Source organism: Cucumis melo, chromosome 7, assembly GCF_025177605.1.
Source record: "Cucumis melo cultivar AY chromosome 7, USDA_Cmelo_AY_1.0, whole genome shotgun sequence".
Classification (NCBI taxonomy): domain Eukaryota; kingdom Viridiplantae; phylum Streptophyta; class Magnoliopsida; order Cucurbitales; family Cucurbitaceae; genus Cucumis; species Cucumis melo.
Window position 1 is genome coordinate 24,826,268 of NC_066863.1, and position 21,450 is coordinate 24,847,717.

Sequence of the window (21,450 nt, forward strand, 5' to 3'; positions counted from 1 at the left end):
TTAGAGATGATAAACGGCATGTCAGAGAATTTCCGAGCTACCCTCAATGTCGTCAGAAACGAAATCGCAGATGTAAATGCGAGCAATGTCAAACCAAGCTCCCGCTGGAGGAGCCATTCCGGTTAGTGGAGTGAAGATCTTGGAACCAAAGCCCTTCTGTGGGGCAAGAGACGCGAAGGCCCTAGAAAACTATATCTTTGATCTGGAGCAGTACTTCAGGACCACGAATACGGTTACAGAGGAAGCCAAAGTCACGTTGGCGACGATGCATCTGTTTGAGGATGCCAAGTTATGGTGGAGGTCACGATTTTTGACATGCAGGAGGGACGTTGCACGATATATACTTTGGCACGTTTTGAAGAGAGAACTTCGCTCACAATTCTTCTCCGAAAATGTCGAGATCCTTTAATTTTGTTACGTTTAGATTTAATAGATTTAATTGTTTAGATTTGGACCCAAATCTAAACATTTTTTTTTTCAAATTTGTTACACTATTTTTTTTTTTTTAGTTTAGATTTCTCTTAATGATAATTTATTTTTTTTACATTTTCAAGATTCTTTATAGGCAATTTTTTTTTACATCTTTTATTTTTTTTACTCGTTTACTTTTTTTTTACACGATCGATTTGGCTATTCTAAAAGATTTTTTCAAGATTTTTTATACACGATCTTCTATTTTTTTTACACAATCGTTTACTTGATCGTTTTTTAGATTTTTGCTATTTTGTATATAGATTTGGTTACCCAAATTTAAACGACGTAAAAAAAGAAAAACGATGGAAAGAAAAAGAAATATGATGGAAAGATTAGATGACGTAAAAAAGAAAAAAAATGAAAAGAAATGAGAGAAGAAAGATGGGAAGGCAAATGGAAGAAAAGAAAGATGAAAAGACAAATCTATAATATTTAAAAAAATGACTAATTTTTAAAAATTTATGTGAATTTAAGATTGGTTTTGAACATTAGGATGGAAATTTTGGAAATACACTTAACATTGTAAATTAATTAATAGCAACTAATTAATTTTGTATAGATAAAGAAATAAGTTGCATCAACTACTCACCATGAAAGACATATAGGAGAACTATTCTTAGAACCTTCCACTCCCAAAAAAAAAATGAATATGTCTAAACCCAAAATATAGACATAGGAGGCAATAAACAAAAGGAAAATTGCATCAGAATGACACTTTGATAATACTTTAATTTCTAAAACATATGAGAACTGTTCAAATGACTGATTGAAGATTATAAACTACATGAGAGAAATATTTTGAGTTGTAATATCAAATACGATCCTTTTTAGATTCAAATTCTCCATCACTAATGAAATTAAATCACATATAATGCTTTAAGATCGGTTTGGAAATATTTTTTCAAGTTATTAATTTAAAAAAAAAACAAGTTGTTTTTAGAAACCATGTATTTGACAATCATCTAAAACATATTTTAAAATAAATGAGTTTATTAAATAAGTTGGTTTCGGATAAATACTCAAAGCCAACTTTTATAAAATTGGATTTTGAGTATTTGATAGTTAATCTCTCCCTAATTTGTATGAAAAACTCTAGCCAACCGCCATAAGCTAATTTCAATTGTCCACTTTTGACAACCATTAACAACCAATTTCCAACCACGCACATCCAACATTGTCAATGCATTCCATTGGAATTCTAGTCGCTTAATGTTAGTGAAACGAATGAATGCTTCCTCGTTAGAATAAGAAGTTTTGTCAAATACTTTATTAGTTTCAACAACACTAACTTAGAGTAATCTATTACTAATAGATACAATAAACAGCTACTGTCAATCGACTAACAATAGACTACAACAGTATATTGATTTTCCATCTCTTCCTACTTTTTCCCTTTTAATTATTGTTTTAATGTAGAAATGATAATTATCTTTCATATATAAATTATTTCGCATACAATATCCATATTTAATATTTCAGTCATTTGAACTTAAGAAAAATAATCAAATCAAAGTTTCCAACTCTCAAACTTCTCAACAGTCATTCTTGGCAAACAATTACAAAACCCATGATGCATATAAGAAATTTCTCTACAAACAACGAGTTCTATTCCAAAGCATTACGGGGGAAAAAAACTAATTCATTTTGGCATAAGAACTTGTGTGTTGCTATCTACAAAATTGCCATTCTTCTTCTTTTTGTTTGTTTTCATTTCCCCTCAAGTGAAGAGAGGGAGCCTCTAATCTCCCGACGCATATGAAATGATACTCTTTTTGAGAGGGAGAAATATAGTTAGCCCCATGAAAAGCAGCGGCACGTACATGCAATGCATGTGTTTCAAATATTATATCCGTAGGTCCTACTTTTTACAAAATTACAAAATATCCTGCAAACGCCACCACATAAATAATAGCACACTACTACATATTTGGCCTTCTTCAAAGTACAAAGCACGTCAAAAAATATCTACCTTGATGGTCTTTGCCTATAATGTAGGCAGACATCAAGAAAGCCCGACCATCAAGAAAACTAGTTGGTTAAAACATGTCATCAAAAGTTCTTTCTTGATGGTATTGGCCATCAAAAAAGAGAACTTCGATGTTTTTTCCCTATCAAAGAAATTGAAAAGCCTATCAAGAAAATCATTTCTCAATGGTCAAAACATGCCATAAAAAACTATTTCTTGATGGTATTGGCCATAAAGAAAGAAGACTTTGATGTTTTTTGCCCATCAAGGAAACTAAAAAGTCTATCAAGAAATTCGTTTTCTTGATAGCCAAAACATGCCATCAAAAATCCTTTCTTGATGGTATTGGCCATCAAGAAAAAAGACTTTGACGTGTTTTGCCGATCAATGAAACTAAAAAGTCCATCAAGAAAACCAGTTTACTTGATGGTCAAAACATGTCATCAAAAACCTATTCTTGATGGGATTGACCATTAAGAAATGTGATGTTGACGTCTTTTGCTCATCAAGAAAGTGGATCAGTCGTCCATCAAGATAGTCCTTCTATCGACGGGTTTTACTCGTCAACAAAACTTTATTTTTGACGTTTTTAGCCCGTCAACTATAACAACTTTAGAAAAATAAAAAAATGGGTCATTACGACCCGCCCATATATGTGACCTGATCAACCTCAAACAATATAAAAAATTGAAAACACCAAAAACTGAAAATATACAAAATTCATTACATATAACTACAAACTAATTCAAACAACTCCTGCAAATTCGTGTAAACTACATAGCCCTCCACCACAACTCCAAAACTACATAACCCACACAATTCCAGAGCTCCAACAACTTGAAACTTCTAACTTTACAAGTTATGTAAAATCCATTACATACAACTACAAACTAGTTCAAACAACTCCTTCAAATCTGCGTGTCAACTACATAAGAACTCAGAACTCACACAACTCCAGAACTCCAAAAATTCGAAACTTCTAACTTCCCAACTTCAAACAACTAATGAAAAATATCATCAATCACAAATATAAAATTCATACCGTCATACCATATAATTGAAACACACAAGTAACATATATTTTATAAAATTACTAGACATCCATCAAATGAACTAATTAATTTCCATTAATCAACTGTAAACCAATGTTGTTCTACAAAAAACAATATCTAACTAATATGATCAAGACATAACCCTACAGAAATTGACATCGTATCAAGATATACCTAAACTCTAAATATAAAAACTACTTGTTCATTGCAATAAAAACATGTATCGTATGTAGCGTCCTAGAAAGTCACAGTATTCCACTCTCACCATATCCAATTCAGATTAAGTATAAGGTGCTTGTCTCGTCAGCTGTAAATGAAATAAATGTAATTTAATTACTAGATTGTACTAAGCGTAAGAATAATAGCTATAAGAGATATGGTGCAATAAAATGCATCCTACATCTGTAATTGTAATGCTCTTTTGCCTTACTATGTCTTGCATGAACTTCATCATGTAGTACCCACATTCTGTACTGCCTGGTTGTTTGTTGAGCACACGCACACATATATTAAAAACACATGTTAAAATAAAAATAAATATTTAAACTGAAGTCACATTATCATTTATTTATAATTTAAGTACTCATACCTTAACAGAAACCCAAGTAAGAGGTCGAGCTCTTGTGTTTGTTTCAGCATAAAACATTCTTAAGCCCCTGAATTAAAAAGAATAAAAAAAATAACAAACTGCAATTTACATAATAAATATACACTTAATGTGAAATTACGGTACGTGTTGACCATAGATTTCAACTCGTTTCGAACACTACCATGTCTTAACGAATCGAGTGCATACACCGTATTTACCCGTAATGAGATAATAAATAATATCCAATGATATCTATATAATAAACATATGTTTCAATTTAGTAAAAAATATTTATAATTAAAAACCATATGAAAAAAAACTACTAATCACCTATATTAAAACCATTGATAAACCTAAAAAGTAATGAACCATCATGGAGCACTGCTCCACCAATAATCTATAGTAAACATAAACAAACCCACACCATTTCAATCCGAAGAAGAATAATTCTGGTTAGAATTAGTATGGCTTTCGTCCCTAGAGTATTTTTGGAAAGAATAATATAGACGATTTTATTTCCTAAATATTTACCAGATCTTTTCCTTTCTTACTCCTATTTTATTCTATTTATTCTTTTCCTTTGTACCTATTGTATTATTCATATCAGAAAATAATAAAATTAAAAACATCCTGGTTTTTCTCCCGATTTTCAAATTTCCACGTAAGCCGGTTTCGTGTTTATTGCTTTCAATAATTCAGCCAAGTTACATGAACTACAGATTATTAGATTATTAGAGCGGAAAGAAACAGATACCTGTACATCAAAGTGGCGCATTCCAAGCTTTCGTTTTGCAGTTCACGGACCACAGCAAATGCCTTTGACGGGATCAAAAGTAGAAGAATAAGTAAATGGATTGTCACAAATAAGATAAACTAGATTATAAGATTCAAAACTTAAATAGCTGATTGTAGAATGCTTCAACCAGATTGGACGTCTGCCAAAGTCTCTCTCTCTCCCTGTCTAAGCCTTCTCCTAAACTCCGAAGTCTTCGCAGTGAGCTGGATATTGAAAATTTCATTTCATTTCGTGTTTGGGATGTAGAGTTAAACGAACATCAAAAACTACTACAGACAAGAGAATGACAAGTTAATTCCATGAACCTGCTCATCAGTGAGGCTCCGCATTTGCAGCTCAAAATCATTAAGGGAGTCTTTCGAACAGACCCAAAACTCTCCTAGGCCAACAACCGTATATACAGAGTAAATATTCAAACAGAAGAATTGCAGCCTGGAAGAAAACGGAGAGACAAGTAAGTTCGCAGAACACAAACTTTCAAGGACGCGGCAACGGGAGTGGCAGTGACCGCTGATGAGAAGTGACAATTGAACGGTGTCTCCGGAGACGATAAGGCAACGACGACGACGTTTGGAAGGAAACGGGACTGACAAAGCCAATGGTGGGCTGCAGTGACGGCAGCAGCGAAGGGGGCTTCGGAAAAGCACGAGCAGTGGCCATGAAGGTTAACCCAATGTTCTTGCAGGAGCACCCCTTTTAGAACGAGCACAGACAAACTAAAAAACGGCGGGGATTAGGCAGCCGCCGGCAGTAAAATTCGGATGGAGAGAAAGGCGGCGGCGGCGGTGAAGTCTACGGTCACCGTGAGGAGGAATTTGTGACTTTTGCTGTGACGTTGGGCTTTATTATGGGCTCTATAAAACAATTGGGCCCAAACTACAAATAGCATCATCCTGAAAAATATCTATTACGCACATTTGAACTCAGGAACAGTAAAAATGTCAGGGATCATCTTAGCTATTTTCATTCGATTATATTTAAAAACAATTAACTAAGTTCGTCCCAGAAAAACAAATTAGCAAACAAAAACTTACGTAAATCTTTTTAATTAAATAAAAAGAAATAGAGGAAGATAAGAAATTTGAAAATCTACATAAGCCTAATAATAAATCTACTATCTATTTCATTATTACATTCTTTTTTTTATCTATAATCTACCTTATTGTTGTATTTAAAAAATCTTATATACATGTGAAAATTACGTAGAAACAAAATCTAATGAACATTCTAAATTCATGGGTTCATAGAAATTTTAGAAATTAAATTAATACAATTATTAATATGAAAATGACACTATAATTGGGATTGTTAGATATTGTTTTATATTAATGGAGAAAATTATATAATATGACAATTATATTACTTTTTGGAAGTTTGACCGTGCTCCATCTTTTCCAAAATTGCAAAAGTGGGTTAGGAGGTGACATTTCTAGAAATTATGTGAATCCAAAGAAGTTGGTGTCTATAGAGATTTTTGACCCAAATTAGTATAGGAGTTAGCATAAAGTTATGACGATTATCAAACTCAAAAGTCCCTAACTCATCTAAGCTTTTTAATAAATTATTATAACAAACACTTGGTGGATTTGTTCACCCACCATTAGGTGCATATAAAATAAGTTCTTTTAAATATATATATATATATATATATATATATATATATATATATATATATATATATATATATATATATATATATATATATATATAATAACTTCTCCATTACACTAATTTTTAATTTTACTTTAAGTTGAATTTCATACATACACATGCAATTAATTATATCTCTACTTGTTAATAATACATATATTGTATTCTTCTTTTTTGTTTTGTTGTTGTTTGTTACTTTGTTGTTTACCTAAGCATCATTTCATAATCAATTTAAATACTTGAATAGACTAATGAACTATAGCACTTTGCACTTTGTAATCATGTAGTGTTCTTTAATAGAGAATTGACGGCTAACTCATACCAAAAGAATATAACAAACTTTTCTAAAAACGTCGGCTACAAATTACTAACCCCCATTTGAACTCTCCATTTTGTTTTGGCTTTTAATACTTGAATATCTCCGTGTATACGTATATATTTCAGTTTTAAGAACAACGACAATAATAATAATGCATTCACTATCTATGTTAGTTTAGTTAGCTCTTGGATATGCGAGTGTATTGTTTTCTATTCATCATCTCCTTTTTTGTTTCGGTATTTATAATTTCTTGTCTGGACTAAAATAGTTTGCACATCAAATACATACTATTATAACTCACAAAAAAAATTGCATCCCAAATACGCACTACTAAAACCGATAATAATCGCAATAACTAACTCACATTCCCTAAATATGCACTACTTTATGATTTTTTACGCTATACTCTCTATTAATATTATTTAGACAAACAACTAATTAAAGTATTATTTTATATAGAAGTTTTATATTGTTTTAAATATTATTGACTAGACATGAAGGATGAACAATTTTATGTTCATACACATTTTTAGTTATTGTATTTTGAGTTTCATTCCATTAATTTTAGTCTTTACATGTTCAATTATAATTTGTAATTTTTAGTAAATCTTAAAATTAATTTTTATAGTTAATATGTCGTTGAATTTTTTAAGAGAATATAATTACTCTATTAGCATTTTATATGTAGGTTTTCACGAAATTATTGTTATTTTTATTTTTGCTTAACCAATTTTAATAAAGTACGAAGAAATTTATAGGTCGAAGTCTAAAATATATTGAAATTACAAGGATTAAACATGAGAATTGTTATGAATAGAAAAATATTGAAACTATTTACAAAATATAACAAAAAATAAATAAATAAATTATAGAAAATTTGATGAATTTTTTTGATATTTTATAAATATAGTTTCAATATTTTGATATTTTTTAAAATACCTTTGATTAAATATGTATCAAATAAAATGAAATCAAAATTTGAAAGACCAATAGATAATTTTAACTAAAATATCATGTTGGAAAATTTTCCTTACGTCATGCAAAATAAATAAATAAACAAAATACAATATTTATTTAAATAGGTATATCAAATTATTCTACCAATAAATGTTATATTCTCTAATTTAAATATTGGGTTTATATATCATTTAATGATCCATTGCAAATTAATGAAATCCAAAATTAATAACTAGAAAGTAATTGTTTGGGACAACAAGAATACAAAATATCATTACTCTTACAATCTTTTATCTAATTCTCTATTATCAAGCTTTTTTTTTAATTAAGTAATTCTACTTTTAAAGTTTTAATTTTTACTTCATTTACATTTTTTAAATATTAAATTTAGTCATTCAAATTTCATAGTCCATAATCATTATGGTCATCTAGTTATAATAGTTAGTATTTGAGGATGCAAATTATTTTAATATATAAATTATAGTTGTTTATGTTTAAAGTATAAACTATTTTTATTTGGATAGAAAATAGTGAATAAAGAAAATAAGAAAAGCGAAGATAAGAAAAATAGTGAACAAAGAGTAAATATTATAGGAAAGAGAATTTTGACATAGTATTTATGATGTTAATCGTAGCTTATGAATAGTTGTACACATTACTACTGTAGTTGGTGTTGAAACATTGAGTAAACTATAATAACTTGTTTTACCAACGAGGAGTGGTAAAGCAACTTGTTGACCGTACAGTAATAATGCACTCTACTCCACAAACTTTTAGTTGGTGCCCAAACTGTCCTTAAAGGCTATACTCAAATGAAATAAAGTAAAGCAATCTTTTTTAAAAAGAAAAAAAAAGAGAGAAAAGAATCACATGAAGTTTTACCTAACTTCATCAAAAAGTCTACCTCTCGATTTCTTTCTACTAATCATTTTATCCATTGTAGCAGTACGAACACACGTTAAGCATCCCAAAAGTGTAACAATAAGGACCAATTTGGTAATTATTTTTCTTTTGAAAATAAAAGCTTATAAACATTAGTTCCACCTCCAAATTTTCCTTCTTTTTTATCTATATTTTACCAATAGTTTAAAAATCAAGCAAGATTTCAGAAGAAAAAAAAATAGCTCTTGAAATTTCGTTTTTGTTGTTTGAATTTGGTTAAAAATTTAACTATTGTACTTTAGTATGCAAATGATCATTTACAATAGAAAGAAAATAGGCTTGATTACTAAACGGAGCCTAAAATTACTCAATCTTCTTCTTTTGATTCTTTTTCCAATTTCTATTCCAAGTCAACATTAATTCTCCATGCTTTTTTACCAATCTCAAGGTAGGATTAGCATGCCAAGAAACGTGATATTCAAGTCATGCATGTAATAAATAAATCATTCATACTCCTAACATAAAATATTACATATTTTCATATTTTATTAATAGGTAACATTAATAGAATATGAAATTTTGTTATATTTTACAAACATCGTTAGCTATTTTTTTCCTATACAATCGTTCTCTTTTATATTACATCATAAATAGAGTTTCTTTTAATAATAATAAATAAAGAAAAAGCATGAACCAAAGCTTGGACTTGAACACAACTGTGTTATTTAAAAAGAAAATGGAAGACATCACCTATTCCACAATTTTTGATTGGTGCTAGAAAGATGGTAGATGCTTGTTAGATAATCACCTATTTTCACATAGCCTGTTAAATTGTTCAATCAAAATTTTCTATGTGACAAATTTTTTTTATAAAATATTTCAAGTATTTGTTTGATGTGAATGAGAAGAATATGATATATAAAGACGGGTGCATCAAAGTAATTTCATGTGCTCCAAATAAAAATTTGTACATGTGCCCAAAAAATAATTAAAAGACACAAATGAAAATTTGATATTTTTAAAAAATCAATGAAAAATATTATTCCGCTTACATGATCGCTATGTAAAATTACCACTTTAGTCTTGAATGCATTCTTCGTATCTTTTTCGGACCTTTTTTTAAGTTTTCTTTCTCATTTTTTTTCTTTCTCTTTTTTCACTTTTTTTTTTTTGTCTTGTATGTCTTTTTTTAATTTCTTCTTCTTCTGTTTTTTTCTTTTGCTTTTTATTTATTTCTTTTTTTAATATTTCTTTACATATTGAGCATCAACTAGAAACCATATATAGCATAAATATATATCAAGTATTGAGCATGAACATCGAACATCAAGTAACAAGTATCTAACATAGAGTATTGACTATTTAGTATATAACAAAAAACATCAAGTATATCGAACATTAAACATCGTGTATCATACAACAAGCTATGTTCTCGAATGCAAAAGCATATATAGTTTGTAGAGACGAATCGGTAAATTTAGAAAGTAAAGTATGTAAACATGATAGCCACTTTTTACATTCAAATTTTCAAACAAGGGCCCTTTTGTTTTACCTCTAAATAAAGAGCATGCGTAGAAATCACCCGTGCTCCACATGGTGCTCAAAGTAGACTAAAATTTACACACACCAATTGACTCGTGGTTGAGCTGTAGTTGGTTCAACTAATCATTTTTCCCACCGCGGCAATGCCAATACAGTACACATTAAGCATCCAATCAAATGTCACACAAAAATTCTTCCATCTCTCTTCATTCTTTATTTTCTTTTTCACTTCTATTCCAAGTTAAAATTAAATAAACACAAATCTACTCTCCACTATTCTCCTAATTCTATAAGAACATGAACAACCCATCAAAAATATTTCAAATCTCATTCCCACAATAAAATTAATTCCTACCCCTTTCAACCAACATGTCTCACAAATCCCCCATTTCCAATCTCTTCTTCTTCATCTTCCTCTTCTGCTTAATCACCTTCTCCGTCGCTGGTAAACACCGCTCTCGCCGCCCCTGCCGCCACCTAGTCTTCTACTTCCACGACATCCTCTTCAATGGACACAACGCAAAGAACGCAACCTCAGCCATTGTCGGAGCTCCAGCAGGGGGAAACTTGACGACTCTAGCCGGGCAGAACCACTTTGGTAATGTGGTGGTGTTCGACGATCCCATTACACTTGACAACAACCTCCACTCGCCGCCGGTGGGACGAGCGCAGGGATTCTATTTTTACGACAAGAAGGAAATCTTCACGGCGTGGCTTGGATTTTCGTTTGTGTTTAACTCGACGGAACATAGAGGGAGTTTGAACTTTGCGGGAGCGGATCCGTTGATGAATAAGACGAGAGACATTTCGGTGGTCGGAGGGACGGGGGATTTCTTCATGGCGAGAGGAATTGCGACTCTGTCAACGGATTCGTTTGAAGGGGAAGTTTATTTTAGGCTTCGGACGGATATTAAATTGTACGAATGTTGGTGATTTTTAGTTTTCTTTTCTTTTGCTAAGTCGTTTTCAAAATGTTTGTTTTCTTCAAAATCCGAACGTGTTTGCTTTTTATATTTGATGAAAAAGAAAATGTAATGCAATAAATTGATTGGATGAGGCTTTGATTTCTCACTTTTATATTTCAATTTCCTACTCATAATTTGTTTTATTAGAGAGATACAAAAGATTAGAAGTGTTCGATGTTTATGTGGGTTACACGGAATGCTTAAAACACAAGTCAAATGCATTCCATTGCACAAAACTATACTTACCTTCTACTTGCCTCCACCATTCTATTTCTATTTATATGCTTCTCTCTTTCTTAAATCTCCATCATCATTCCTTATCCAACGTCAGTCAACCTTTAGGATTTGGGCTCTCCTCAGGCTCGACCGGACAATCCTTCTGGTTTGGGCCTCAGGCGACATCTCTTCTGCCTTGTTCTAGTTGTTGCCTACTTCACTGGTCTAAACTTCGGTCCGTCATTTTTGTTTTTGTTATGGCCTTGTACGATTTTGCCTTATCATACACAATTATTATTCTTAATTTAAGATTATTTTCGACTCTAGAATGTTCCTTTTGAATGTTCAGATATCAGACAAACATTACCTTTAGATTTAATGAACCGAAAAGTGTATTATCATAGTTGTTTCATATGATTTCATTTAAACCAAACCAAAAAAGCATACACATAAAAAACTGCTATATTGTAAAAACACTAGAAAATATTATATACTTTTGTCTTGTATTAAATGTCGAAATTTATGTTAGAATTTTCGACAATTAATTAATAGAAACGAATTTTGTATAGATAAGAAATAAGTTGCATCAACTACTCAACATGAAAGACATAAAGAACTATTCTTAGAAACTTCCACCGCTAAAAATGAGTATATTCTATTCACTGGTTTGGATGGTTTTTTTTTTAACATATAGACATGGGACGCAATAAAGAAAAATTAGACTAGAATTTACAATGAAGAGAAGATTATAGAGAAACTTCATCTACAATGCTTTGGCAATTAGATTTGATTCAAGTTTTCCCAGCTTCTCATTGTAATTAGGGATTGATTGATTTCTTTATAAAATGACCTTTGGAATAATAAAAGAAGTTTTGTCAAAGACTTAATTGGTTTCAACAACACTACCTTAGATTATCACTACTACCAATCCACTAACAATGGACTACTACAGTATATTGATTTTTCCATCTCTTCCTATTTTTGCCCTTTAATATAATTTCCCTTTTAATTATTGTTTTAATGTAGAAATAATGATTGTTTTTTATATACATTATTTCGCATACAATATCCATGTTTAATATTCCAGGCAGTTGAACTTGAGAAAAATAATCAAATCAAAGTTTCCAACTCTCAAACTTCTTAGCATTCATATTTGGCAAACAATTACAAAACCCCATGATGCAAACATATAAGAAATTTCTCTACAAACAAACGAATTTTATTCCATAGCATTACGGGGATAAAAAACTAATTCATTTTGACATAAGAACTTGTATGTTGCTATCTACAAAATTGCCATTCTTCTTTTTTTGTTTGTTTTCATTTCCCCTCAAGTGAAGAGAGGGAGCCTCTGATCTCCTGACGCATATGAAATAATACTCTTTTTGAGAGGAGAAATATAGTTAGCCCCATGAAAAGCAGCAGCACGTAAGACGTTGAGAGGTCCAAAATCCACAGAATAGGCCTTCTGAAACCCATCCAGAATAGCCATCATAGCAATATTAGCAGGTTTTCTCTCTGCTTCATATTTCTTCATCAATGTCACCTGCACAAAATCAGTTTAGCCAACTCGAATTAGAGAACCACTGAAAATGATGTCCCGTCTGACAACCATTTTATTTCTGTTTTGTTTATGTATAGTATAATTTTCTTCACTCTAGAAGTAGTCTTCAGAAAAGAAAAAACTCAAACTAAAACAAGTTGTTGTCAAACGAATACGACAATTTCAGTGCGTGTTTGTGAGGTTCGAATGAATCAAATGTCAACTGACTTTTTGTTCAATTCAGTTGGAGGGTCGAGTGCCTTGCAACTCTTCACTAACAGAAAACTTCAGGAATGGACATATGCATCATCCCTTCAGTTTAAAGATAAAGGAACTTCTTTACCAAATATTTTGGGTGGTCAAAATCAACCAACATGGATTGGCTTGTGCTTAAAAAGTCAAGATGAAAACTTAGATACCTTTGAAGGCTTTCTGTTCAGATTTTGATACTGATACCCACTTTCAAGAAACATAAACTAACCTGAAAGCTCAGAGTTGTATACATGTGATTGTATAACAATCACTTTCATGCCTCAAACCATACGTTTGATTCACTGTTGTTATCATGTATAGACAAACAAAGAAAATATGAATTTTTAAAGAATCTTGTATTACAAGAATTCCATAAACATTGTGTAAACGTCAAAATCTATTCTCAGAGAAGTACAACTTGTCAAATCAAATTACCACTCATCTTCTTAAGTGTAAGGATTAAGAGAAATTTTTTTTTTTTAATAATTGACAAGTTTGAGGGTGTTAGACGAACTTAAGCTTTGGGATCAATCAGTGACTTAAAGAGAGGGCACCACTGAAACTTCTAGAACTTTAAGGATCAAATTGAAAATAATCATAAGGATGTTAGTTGGGACAAAGGGCAAATTTTGGATCTATAGGCCCACTCTCACATATACAGTACAAACTCCCACGTGACAATGAAAGACTTGATTGGTAGGAGATCTAAATAAACTTCATATTGTGTTAGACATCCAATCCAGAAGGTTTGTTTATTCAAGGAAGGAAAAAAAGGGAGTTGTTCGCTATTTCTAACATTTAGAAGTTGGGTTTAGTTGGTTTCTTTGTTAAATTGTTTTTAGAATTAGGGGGTTGTAACTAGCTCCTTTAGTTAGTTATGTAGCTTCGGATTGTATGTTGTATTTTTCATAAGATCTGGAGATCTAGTATTCGGATAGGTCTAGGATATTTTGGGAAAGAAGGATGGTCCGAATTGAAATTCAATGTAAGTTGTCAAATTACTACCTATCACAGTGGTAAAAGAATCGTATTTGATACAAGGATAAGATGCTGATCTAGAAGAAAGAAATCTAATAGGAAATCATATCAGAAGATATATCAAAGAAAATTGCGGTCAGTACTATAACTTGGGAGCAAGAATTAACAATGGCTAGGACTATGAAAAAAAGAATATTAAGACAGAATATTAAAGAAAAATACCGCACCTCTCCAATGTCGGATCCAAGCGCAACTCCTTCAGCAATTACTTTAGAAAGTGAAAGGGCATCTCCAAAACCTAAATTAACACCTTGACCAGCCAAAGGATGAACAGTGTGTGCTGCATCACCAATCAAAACCACACGCTTTGAAGCATAGTTCTTGGCGTGATTCAAAGACAAAGGGAAGACCATTCTTTCAGATGCTAACTTGACCACCTTTGGAGGCACTTCGAATCCTTCATCTACTGATACAGTGACATCCGGGTTCAGCCATGAAAAAAGGTTATGACTTCCAAATATGCTGGACTTTGGAGGAGGACCATAACTGCAATCCAAAGCAGAATTTACGTCCTTCACAAAATCATCCTGATCCATTGACTTACGGTCTGTGGCCTCTTTTGGGTTCATAGTCCAAACTATATTACTATAGTTATCCCCAATTGGTAAAAGTGCAATTGGTCCAGAAGGCAAAAATCGTTGCCACGCACAACGGTTTTCCTGTGTGTGTTCCACTGTACAGATAACTGCATTCTGGGAGTAATTCCATCCAGTTGTTTTAAACCCAGCTAACTCTCTAACACGTGACTTGGAGCCATCTGCACCAACCTGCAATAAAACTCAGAAAAAAATTTGATATTTGCAAGCAACTTTCCTAAAATTCAAAGCATTTCCTTCCTAAAAAGACAATTACCACTAATTTTGCATATAAACTGCTGCCATCACTCAGGTCCAATTTTGCTAAATGACCTGGATCATTCAATGTTGTCTTAGAAGATATTTTAGCGGCCACTGTCGGTGAACCACTTGGGCGTAAGTCCATTGAGGTTAATCTGGAAGAGTATATTGTTGTTTGAGCATCTGTACACTGTTGAAATTTAGATACTCAGCATCTGAAGAATCCAAAGGTAACATGGATTGAGGGGATAACGACATGATGATTTCTATTATTTGAAATCGAGATATTTTAGAATTTTAAAATGTTACCATCTGGAATTGTTTGAAGTATAATACTGAAATAAATTGAAATCAGTTGTGGTATGGCTTAGCTTTCTGTGATAAAATTTTGTCAAATGATATCTCTTAGTATTGCTCGAGGATTTTAAACTCTCTCTTAGCATCTGACTACTGTGACGATCTTTTCCTCTTTATGCAAATGAATTATAATGAAAAATTTAAGCACAACAGACCACTGAACTCAACATAGGAAGTTAACAGTGTATGATTACCTGTACGCGCGATAACAAGGAACTTTGAAGCACTTTGTTCTCCACCACGCAGCTGTAACCAAAGCCAAATGAGTGCCACGTCCAAAAACTATTTAATTGAGTTGCTTTCATTTTGAATGCAGGTGCTTACCCTAAAAATTCTTTATTAACATCTCTTGCATGGTACTTTGTGTAACCTAAGCCTGTATAATCCCAAACCTAAAGATTGAAAGACGATAGGATAGTTCCAATTAATTTTCTTATCATGAAAAATTCCCAACCTTAATAATATGTCTTACATTAGCAGAATATAACATATTTCCATCAAGTTAATACTCAGAAAATAAGTAGTAGTTATATATGAATGACAAAGTTAGAGAGCACAGAACCAATCCAAGAAGGTCGTGAAAATATTGTTCATGTCTGCTGCTTATAAAATTATCATTCCAAACAGCATTTTAGAATTAAGAACTGCCTAAAGATGATGGTAATAGACCAAAAATCCTACGGTGTCACCTCCAAGCTCCAATAATTAATGGTTGGTTAGTGGGCTGGTGGGACATGCTTAGTAAGGTCAAGAAGGCCGAAGAGAAGGTTGTTTGTTTGTGTGTGCGTGTGTGTTGGTCTCTGTTTACAATGAGAACTTTTTTTCTTGTAGTTTGAGGAGTTATCTTCAATGGAACATTGGTGTTTTCTATCGAATTTTTGCTGTCTTTGAGTTTGATTGAGTTTCTCAGATTGACTGTGAGTCTCACCTGACACCAACCTTCTTCTAGAATGTACACAAGCGCCACATGCACAACATCCAAATTGCAATTATTAAAGCACAAGAAGGGGTGGGGTATTGATTTTAATAATAATCACTAAATACCTTTCAACAGTGACGTGAAATTAGCAACTACAAGGGAGATGGAGCTACTGATAAAAAAAGTATTTAAACAATATATTCCTTTAATAAGAATTTTAAATGAATTTTTTACAAATTACAGTCTATACCTGCATCTTGTCAAAGTATGCATGCCGTTGTTCTTCAACATATTTCCATGCATCAATGTCTGGACAATGAGAATTCTGTTATTTCAATCCAATACTGTTTTTAATTATGAAGAAAATGAAAGCTAAACCAACTTTCAATGTCAGCTTCAATGTTAAAGGACACTAAATGATGCATAATGGTGGTGTAGTACAGTGGTACAACAAAAAAGATGAAATAAAAATGATATACTTTCAGACATTCTGACAAAGTTAGCCCAGATAACAGTGTTATTCAATAATTAAGATTGATTCTAATGGAAAGAGCCCAATACAACTTCAGAATACGTAGGATAACTTCATAAATTCACCACCTTTGAAGAAAGATATAGTTGCAGGAGTCACCGTGCTCACTCTTGGATCAGGAGGACTGCCTTTCTTAAGGCTGGCTCCACCCTTTAAAGCTGGATTGCTGTCAATAATGGCAATAGACAACTGCTTAGTCAATGGCATGCTTGCTGCAAATACAGAACAACAGTGAGACTAAATTAGAGAGTAACATAAGTACACGATTCATGATTGAGAATGTAAGACTTGTTGTTCTGTGAGAATAGTCGAGGTATGTGTAATCTAACCTAGACACTCACATATATCATGAAAGAGAGTATTGTTGATAAGTAGTCCAATTTTAATTTCATTACTTAAAAGTTGAAATTGCAAGACGAAGAGGTTTCACCATATATATAAAGTCTAGGCAACACCTTTCATTGAGAAAGAATGAAAGAATACAAGGGTATACAAAAAACCAACTCTCCAAAACACCCCAACTAAAAGAAGGGGGAACAACTAAGAAAAATCTTACCAATGGAATAATTACAAAAAAACTTCAAAATCGAAGCCCAAAGGAATCCGTGAAATCTAGATAATCTAAGATAATCAGAAAATTATAACAAAACACACAGAAAAACAACAGAAGCAAAGCATTTGACACCAACCTACATTAATAACTCACGGTATCCAAAAAGAAAAAAGAACTATTAGAACAATTCTGTCATCCACAGTACAGCATTCTAAGCGTGAAGGCATGAAAAGTGAGTGCTTTCTGTATCTCCACGGTAAGAATTGCAGAAGTTATTCATCCAAACAACCACCTACCTAAGGAGCAAGCTAAGGCCATGCCTACCATGCCACCTCCAACTATAGCAATGTCATGTTGAGGAAAGTTATCTGTGGAACCTGGCTTCTCCCCTTGTACCTGAGATTTAGGTGCATCAAATATATGAATATTCTCATTAAATTGAAATATTGAAAATGGAAGTCACTCGTCTGGGAATAATTAAATCAATATTACTCATTTATCAGATGTAGTGTTAGAGTATTACATAGCTATGGTTTCCATTTGAGCCAGAAACTTTTGCAGCTGAATCAGAGCAGAAGTTTTTCCATCGAGTCTTCAATCCAAATACATTAACAGTAAGGTTTCTTCTAATTAACCTGTTGCAGCACATACTATATCAAACAATAATCAAAAGTCACAACAGTATTTTTAAAGCTCAAGGGGCAACAAAGTGCAATAGTCTTCTGCGGCTTAAGTGCAAGGCGCAAAAACAAAAGGCGCTAAGGAACTCCATTGAGTTTTGTGAGGTGCACTATATATAACAATATTATACAAAAAAGAGAAAGCATGATTGGGGTGGGAAAATGGAGGGGGAAAAATAAGGAATTTTGTATCTAAGCTTATTAAAGTTTATATTTTTTAGTTAATAGAGAAGGAACAACCCTAATTATTATTTTTTTTTTTCAACATATTGAAAAGTCTCAAGGCTAAGGTATTTGGGCATTAAGACTTCATATAAAGAGTGCACCAGATGCGGACTTTAATTCATGTGCCTTACCTTTTCAATACAGGCGCCAAACTTGTGCCTAGGCCTAGGCTAAACACTAGACACAGCAAAACAATAAATGATAAGTGACAGTCAATTATATAATATGACAAAAGGCTTGTTAGTGAGCCATCCAAAATTTTGTTAGCACGGAATTTTCTTCTTCGCGTAGAAATAGTTAATTCTCCTCAACCTCCAGCTTCTAGCATATAGGTTCAGATAGTTCTTGGTAAACGAAACTTGATCTCAGTAAATCTCGAGCAATATGCTTTTACATACTGTTGCACCTCTAATAACACAAAAGGTGTTAGGTAGTGAGATAGTTAGCAATAAGGAACCTCTAACAGTGGCTGCTATTTTCCATCGCACTAAGCTCCTTTCTAGCATCCATATGAAGTCCTTCAAGTTTATATTTTCTTTGTTCTTTTTAACTATCTCTCTCAACTTTTCACCTTGAAACTGCCTTGTTTACAAATCTAAACGATTTCTACAAGCTTTCCTTTCTCTCCACAATCCCTTTACTGTTTGACTTCAGGCTATTAAGTAACTTTTGTTACCTAGTTGACGTTGACTATTCTTCTTGAATTGCTTGCCAGTAATCCTCAGTCTCTCTCAGCATACCTAGTTCACAGATTATATCATTCGCAGTATGGATTGTAAGGGAGCTGTTTTAAGTTAACTGCTCTTTCAGTAAAAAATAACAACCTAAACGAAAACAAACTTCAGCTTCAGAATGCCACTTCAAGGGATTTTCTGCGTCAAAATTTCAATCAAAATCACTATGAGAATCAGAGAACGTTACAATATTTTTAGAGTTCTCCAAGAAAGCCCTTCAAAAGGTACACGATCAAGATTATCACTTGCCGGTAATTCTAAAAGATTTTGATCAGGATCATCACCTTCCAACAAATTGCTGCCGTACATAAACTAAAATGATTTCAAGCAGGTACTTCCCCAATGTCGCCTTGCCCACAATCATCCATAAGAGATACATATTGGTTTTTGTGTGATATCCAACAAAAAGTTGTTGAAAGGATGAAGAAGGAAGGGCTCTTGAAAAGTTGAGCAGACATCTTTATCCAAGTCACAGCCATCAATACATAGATAAAATGGCCATCGTCTGCTTAGCATTCACGTATAGGACCTTAAAAATTTTATTGGTTACCACCCAACTCAACACATAGCCCTCTTCCAATGGAAAATCAAAAAGAATCTTTTCTTCCAAACAAGGCAATTAACTCTATAATCGCAAAGAGGAAATATTGGATTAAAAATCCAATATCAAAAGAGTTGATCACCCAATACAAAAGCCTATGCATGGATACCAAATTTTTATTCATCTATATTTTTTGAGACCTAGGATGGAGGGTAGAGAGGAGCTGCGAAATGAGAGTAAAACTGGATTGACCACAGGAGAGAATTTAGTGGGGTAGATCGAAATGAAATCAAGCGAAGGCTTTTGAATGAAAATTTGTCATACAGTACCAATTGGGTTGCATTATTGATCGTTGGGCACATTTTTTAACCGAACTTCACTGAGTTGGCAACCATGAAAATTTTGGAATAAAACAACCAAAGCTCAGGTGAAATAACATGAAAATTCATATTTCCTTCAATTAAAGCAGAGTGGAAGAAGAGTGACATACCTGTTCATTCTTACTCTTTGCAGACGCTAAAGAAGAAGAGGAAGAAGCCACGCGCAGATAGAAATCTCCCCCGCTAATTCGGAAAATTGCCCATTATAGCCCCTTTTTGGTTTGGAAAAATAGACCATTTTGAAAAAAAATTGTTTTTTGACCCTTTAACTTTTGCACGACATGTGAAACTAATATTTTACATTTAAATTTAAAAAGAGGTATTTTTAAATATATGAAAATGTTTTACGTTTTTTTGTATTTTATAAATACTTTTAACATTTTTTTTATTTACCATAATTTTTCTTTCAAAATCACTTTTTATCTCTTTTTCTTTTCCATTAACTTAAATTCTTCATTCCATATTTTACATTTTATATCCCTTTTTCATACAAGTTTTAGGATTTTTGAGTTTTTTTTTTTCACATCATAACGATATGATGGATTTGTTTGTATTTTTATGCATCTATTTAAATAAATAGTCAAGAAACATGTGTCCATGCAAGTGAAATCATGTGATCTTTTATTAAAAGTTAAATATAGTGATTCTTCTAGCTTTAATAAATTTTTTATTTGAATTAGTATATTAGTAAAGAAATTGGTCATTTTGCTAAAAGAAAATGTAATAATTTTTATTTTCATGTTTCGTTCTTTACGTGAACAAATTATTTCTATATTCTATAATACCAAACAATGTTTTATTTGTTTTTTAAGATAATCTTATCTATTTATTGGAAGTTTGTTTTAATTTTTTTAAAAAAGATAAAAAGAAAACATGTTTGATGTATTTTGAATAGTCATATTTTCTATGTGTATCAATTGGTACTCATCAAACACATATTTTTTTAGTAGTTGCATTCCATCGACAACAATTGCACATGTACTAGATAATACTTTGATTTTAAAATATACAAATATATTTTGTGATTCACAATTATGAAGGTCACATCTATTTTTTTTTTAAGGATACCTATACTCGGAAGAAGATGTAACATAGGGATTTACAAAAAAAATAATAGGACAAAAATATAGAAAAATTATTTTTCATTACCATTTTCACGTATAGAATATAACATAGTAAAATAAATAAATAAATATGAATCTTAACAAATCAATGCAAGTACCTGGTTACCAAAATACCTTTGAATGCCAAAGAATCCTATTCAAATATATTGATTATTTGTCTTTTTACTCGGAATCAAATGACAATAAAATTAAAAATTATCCATCGAAAAATATAATGAGATGAAAATTGCTAATAAAAAAAAATACAAAAAGGCATATTGGCTAATAAAACAAAAACATTCACAACATTGCAAATCATTGTCTCTAACACTTATATAAAAGTCAGGAA

The 21,450-nt window shown here is 32.0% G+C and overlaps 3 protein-coding genes across 5 annotated transcripts in view; 1 reads left to right on the forward strand and 2 right to left on the reverse strand.

Moving 5' to 3' along the window:
- The window catches only part of LOC103493129 (protein translocase subunit SECA2, chloroplastic), a 44,684-nt gene extending 39,807 nt beyond the window's left edge, over nucleotides 1–4,877 (reverse strand). Inside the window, exon 1 of the mRNA XM_051087137.1 lies at nucleotides 4,836–4,877. Coding sequence (XP_050943094.1) covers nucleotides 4,836–4,856 — 21 coding nt within the window. The 5' untranslated portion in view covers nucleotides 4,857–4,877. The remainder of the gene's footprint in view (nucleotides 1–4,835) is intronic.
- Nucleotides 4,878–10,286: 5,409 nt separating this feature from the next.
- Nucleotides 10,287–11,302, forward strand: LOC103493131 (dirigent protein-like). Its single transcript, XM_008453769.3, has one exon. It carries the CDS (start codon nucleotides 10,597–10,599, stop codon nucleotides 11,158–11,160), a length of 564 nt encoding a protein of 187 aa, XP_008451991.1. The 5' UTR covers nucleotides 10,287–10,596; the 3' UTR covers nucleotides 11,161–11,302.
- Nucleotides 11,303–12,505: 1,203 nt separating this feature from the next.
- On the reverse strand, nucleotides 12,506–20,233 carry LOC103493132 (uncharacterized). 3 transcript variants are annotated; one of them, XM_008453771.3, is made up of 10 exons: nucleotides 20,109–20,233; nucleotides 17,962–18,073; nucleotides 17,735–17,834; nucleotides 16,954–17,097; nucleotides 16,604–16,662; nucleotides 15,759–15,826; nucleotides 15,629–15,680; nucleotides 15,094–15,267; nucleotides 14,409–15,008; nucleotides 12,506–12,954 (listed from the first exon to the last, which is right to left on the reverse strand). In XM_008453771.3, exons 1-10 carry the CDS (start codon nucleotides 20,114–20,116, stop codon nucleotides 12,739–12,741), a joined length of 1,533 nt encoding a protein of 510 aa, XP_008451993.1. In that variant the 5' UTR covers nucleotides 20,117–20,233; the 3' UTR covers nucleotides 12,506–12,738. The 3 variants fall into 3 exon arrangements, with proteins under 3 accessions (XP_008451993.1, XP_008451992.1, XP_016901200.1); XM_008453770.3 differs by having other exon boundaries at nucleotides 17,962–18,088; nucleotides 20,109–20,162; XM_017045711.2 differs by lacking the exon at nucleotides 20,109–20,233 and adding an exon at nucleotides 18,475–18,517.
- Between the last annotated feature and the right edge of the window lie 1,217 nt (nucleotides 20,234–21,450).

Coding starts and splice junctions, on each gene's coding strand:
- LOC103493132 (XM_008453770.3), bottom strand. Junction 16,663..16,953: donor AACTATATCTTTCTTCAAAG/GTGGTGAATTTA, acceptor CTCATTGTCCAG/ACATTGATGCATGGAAATAT. Junction 15,827..16,603: donor CATACTTTGACAAGATGCAG/GTATAGACTGTA, acceptor TTCAATCTTTAG/GTTTGGGATTATACAGGCTT.
- LOC103493131 (XM_008453769.3), top strand. CDS start 10,597: ATGTCTCACAAATCCCCCATTTCCAATCTCTTCTTCTTCATCTTCCTC.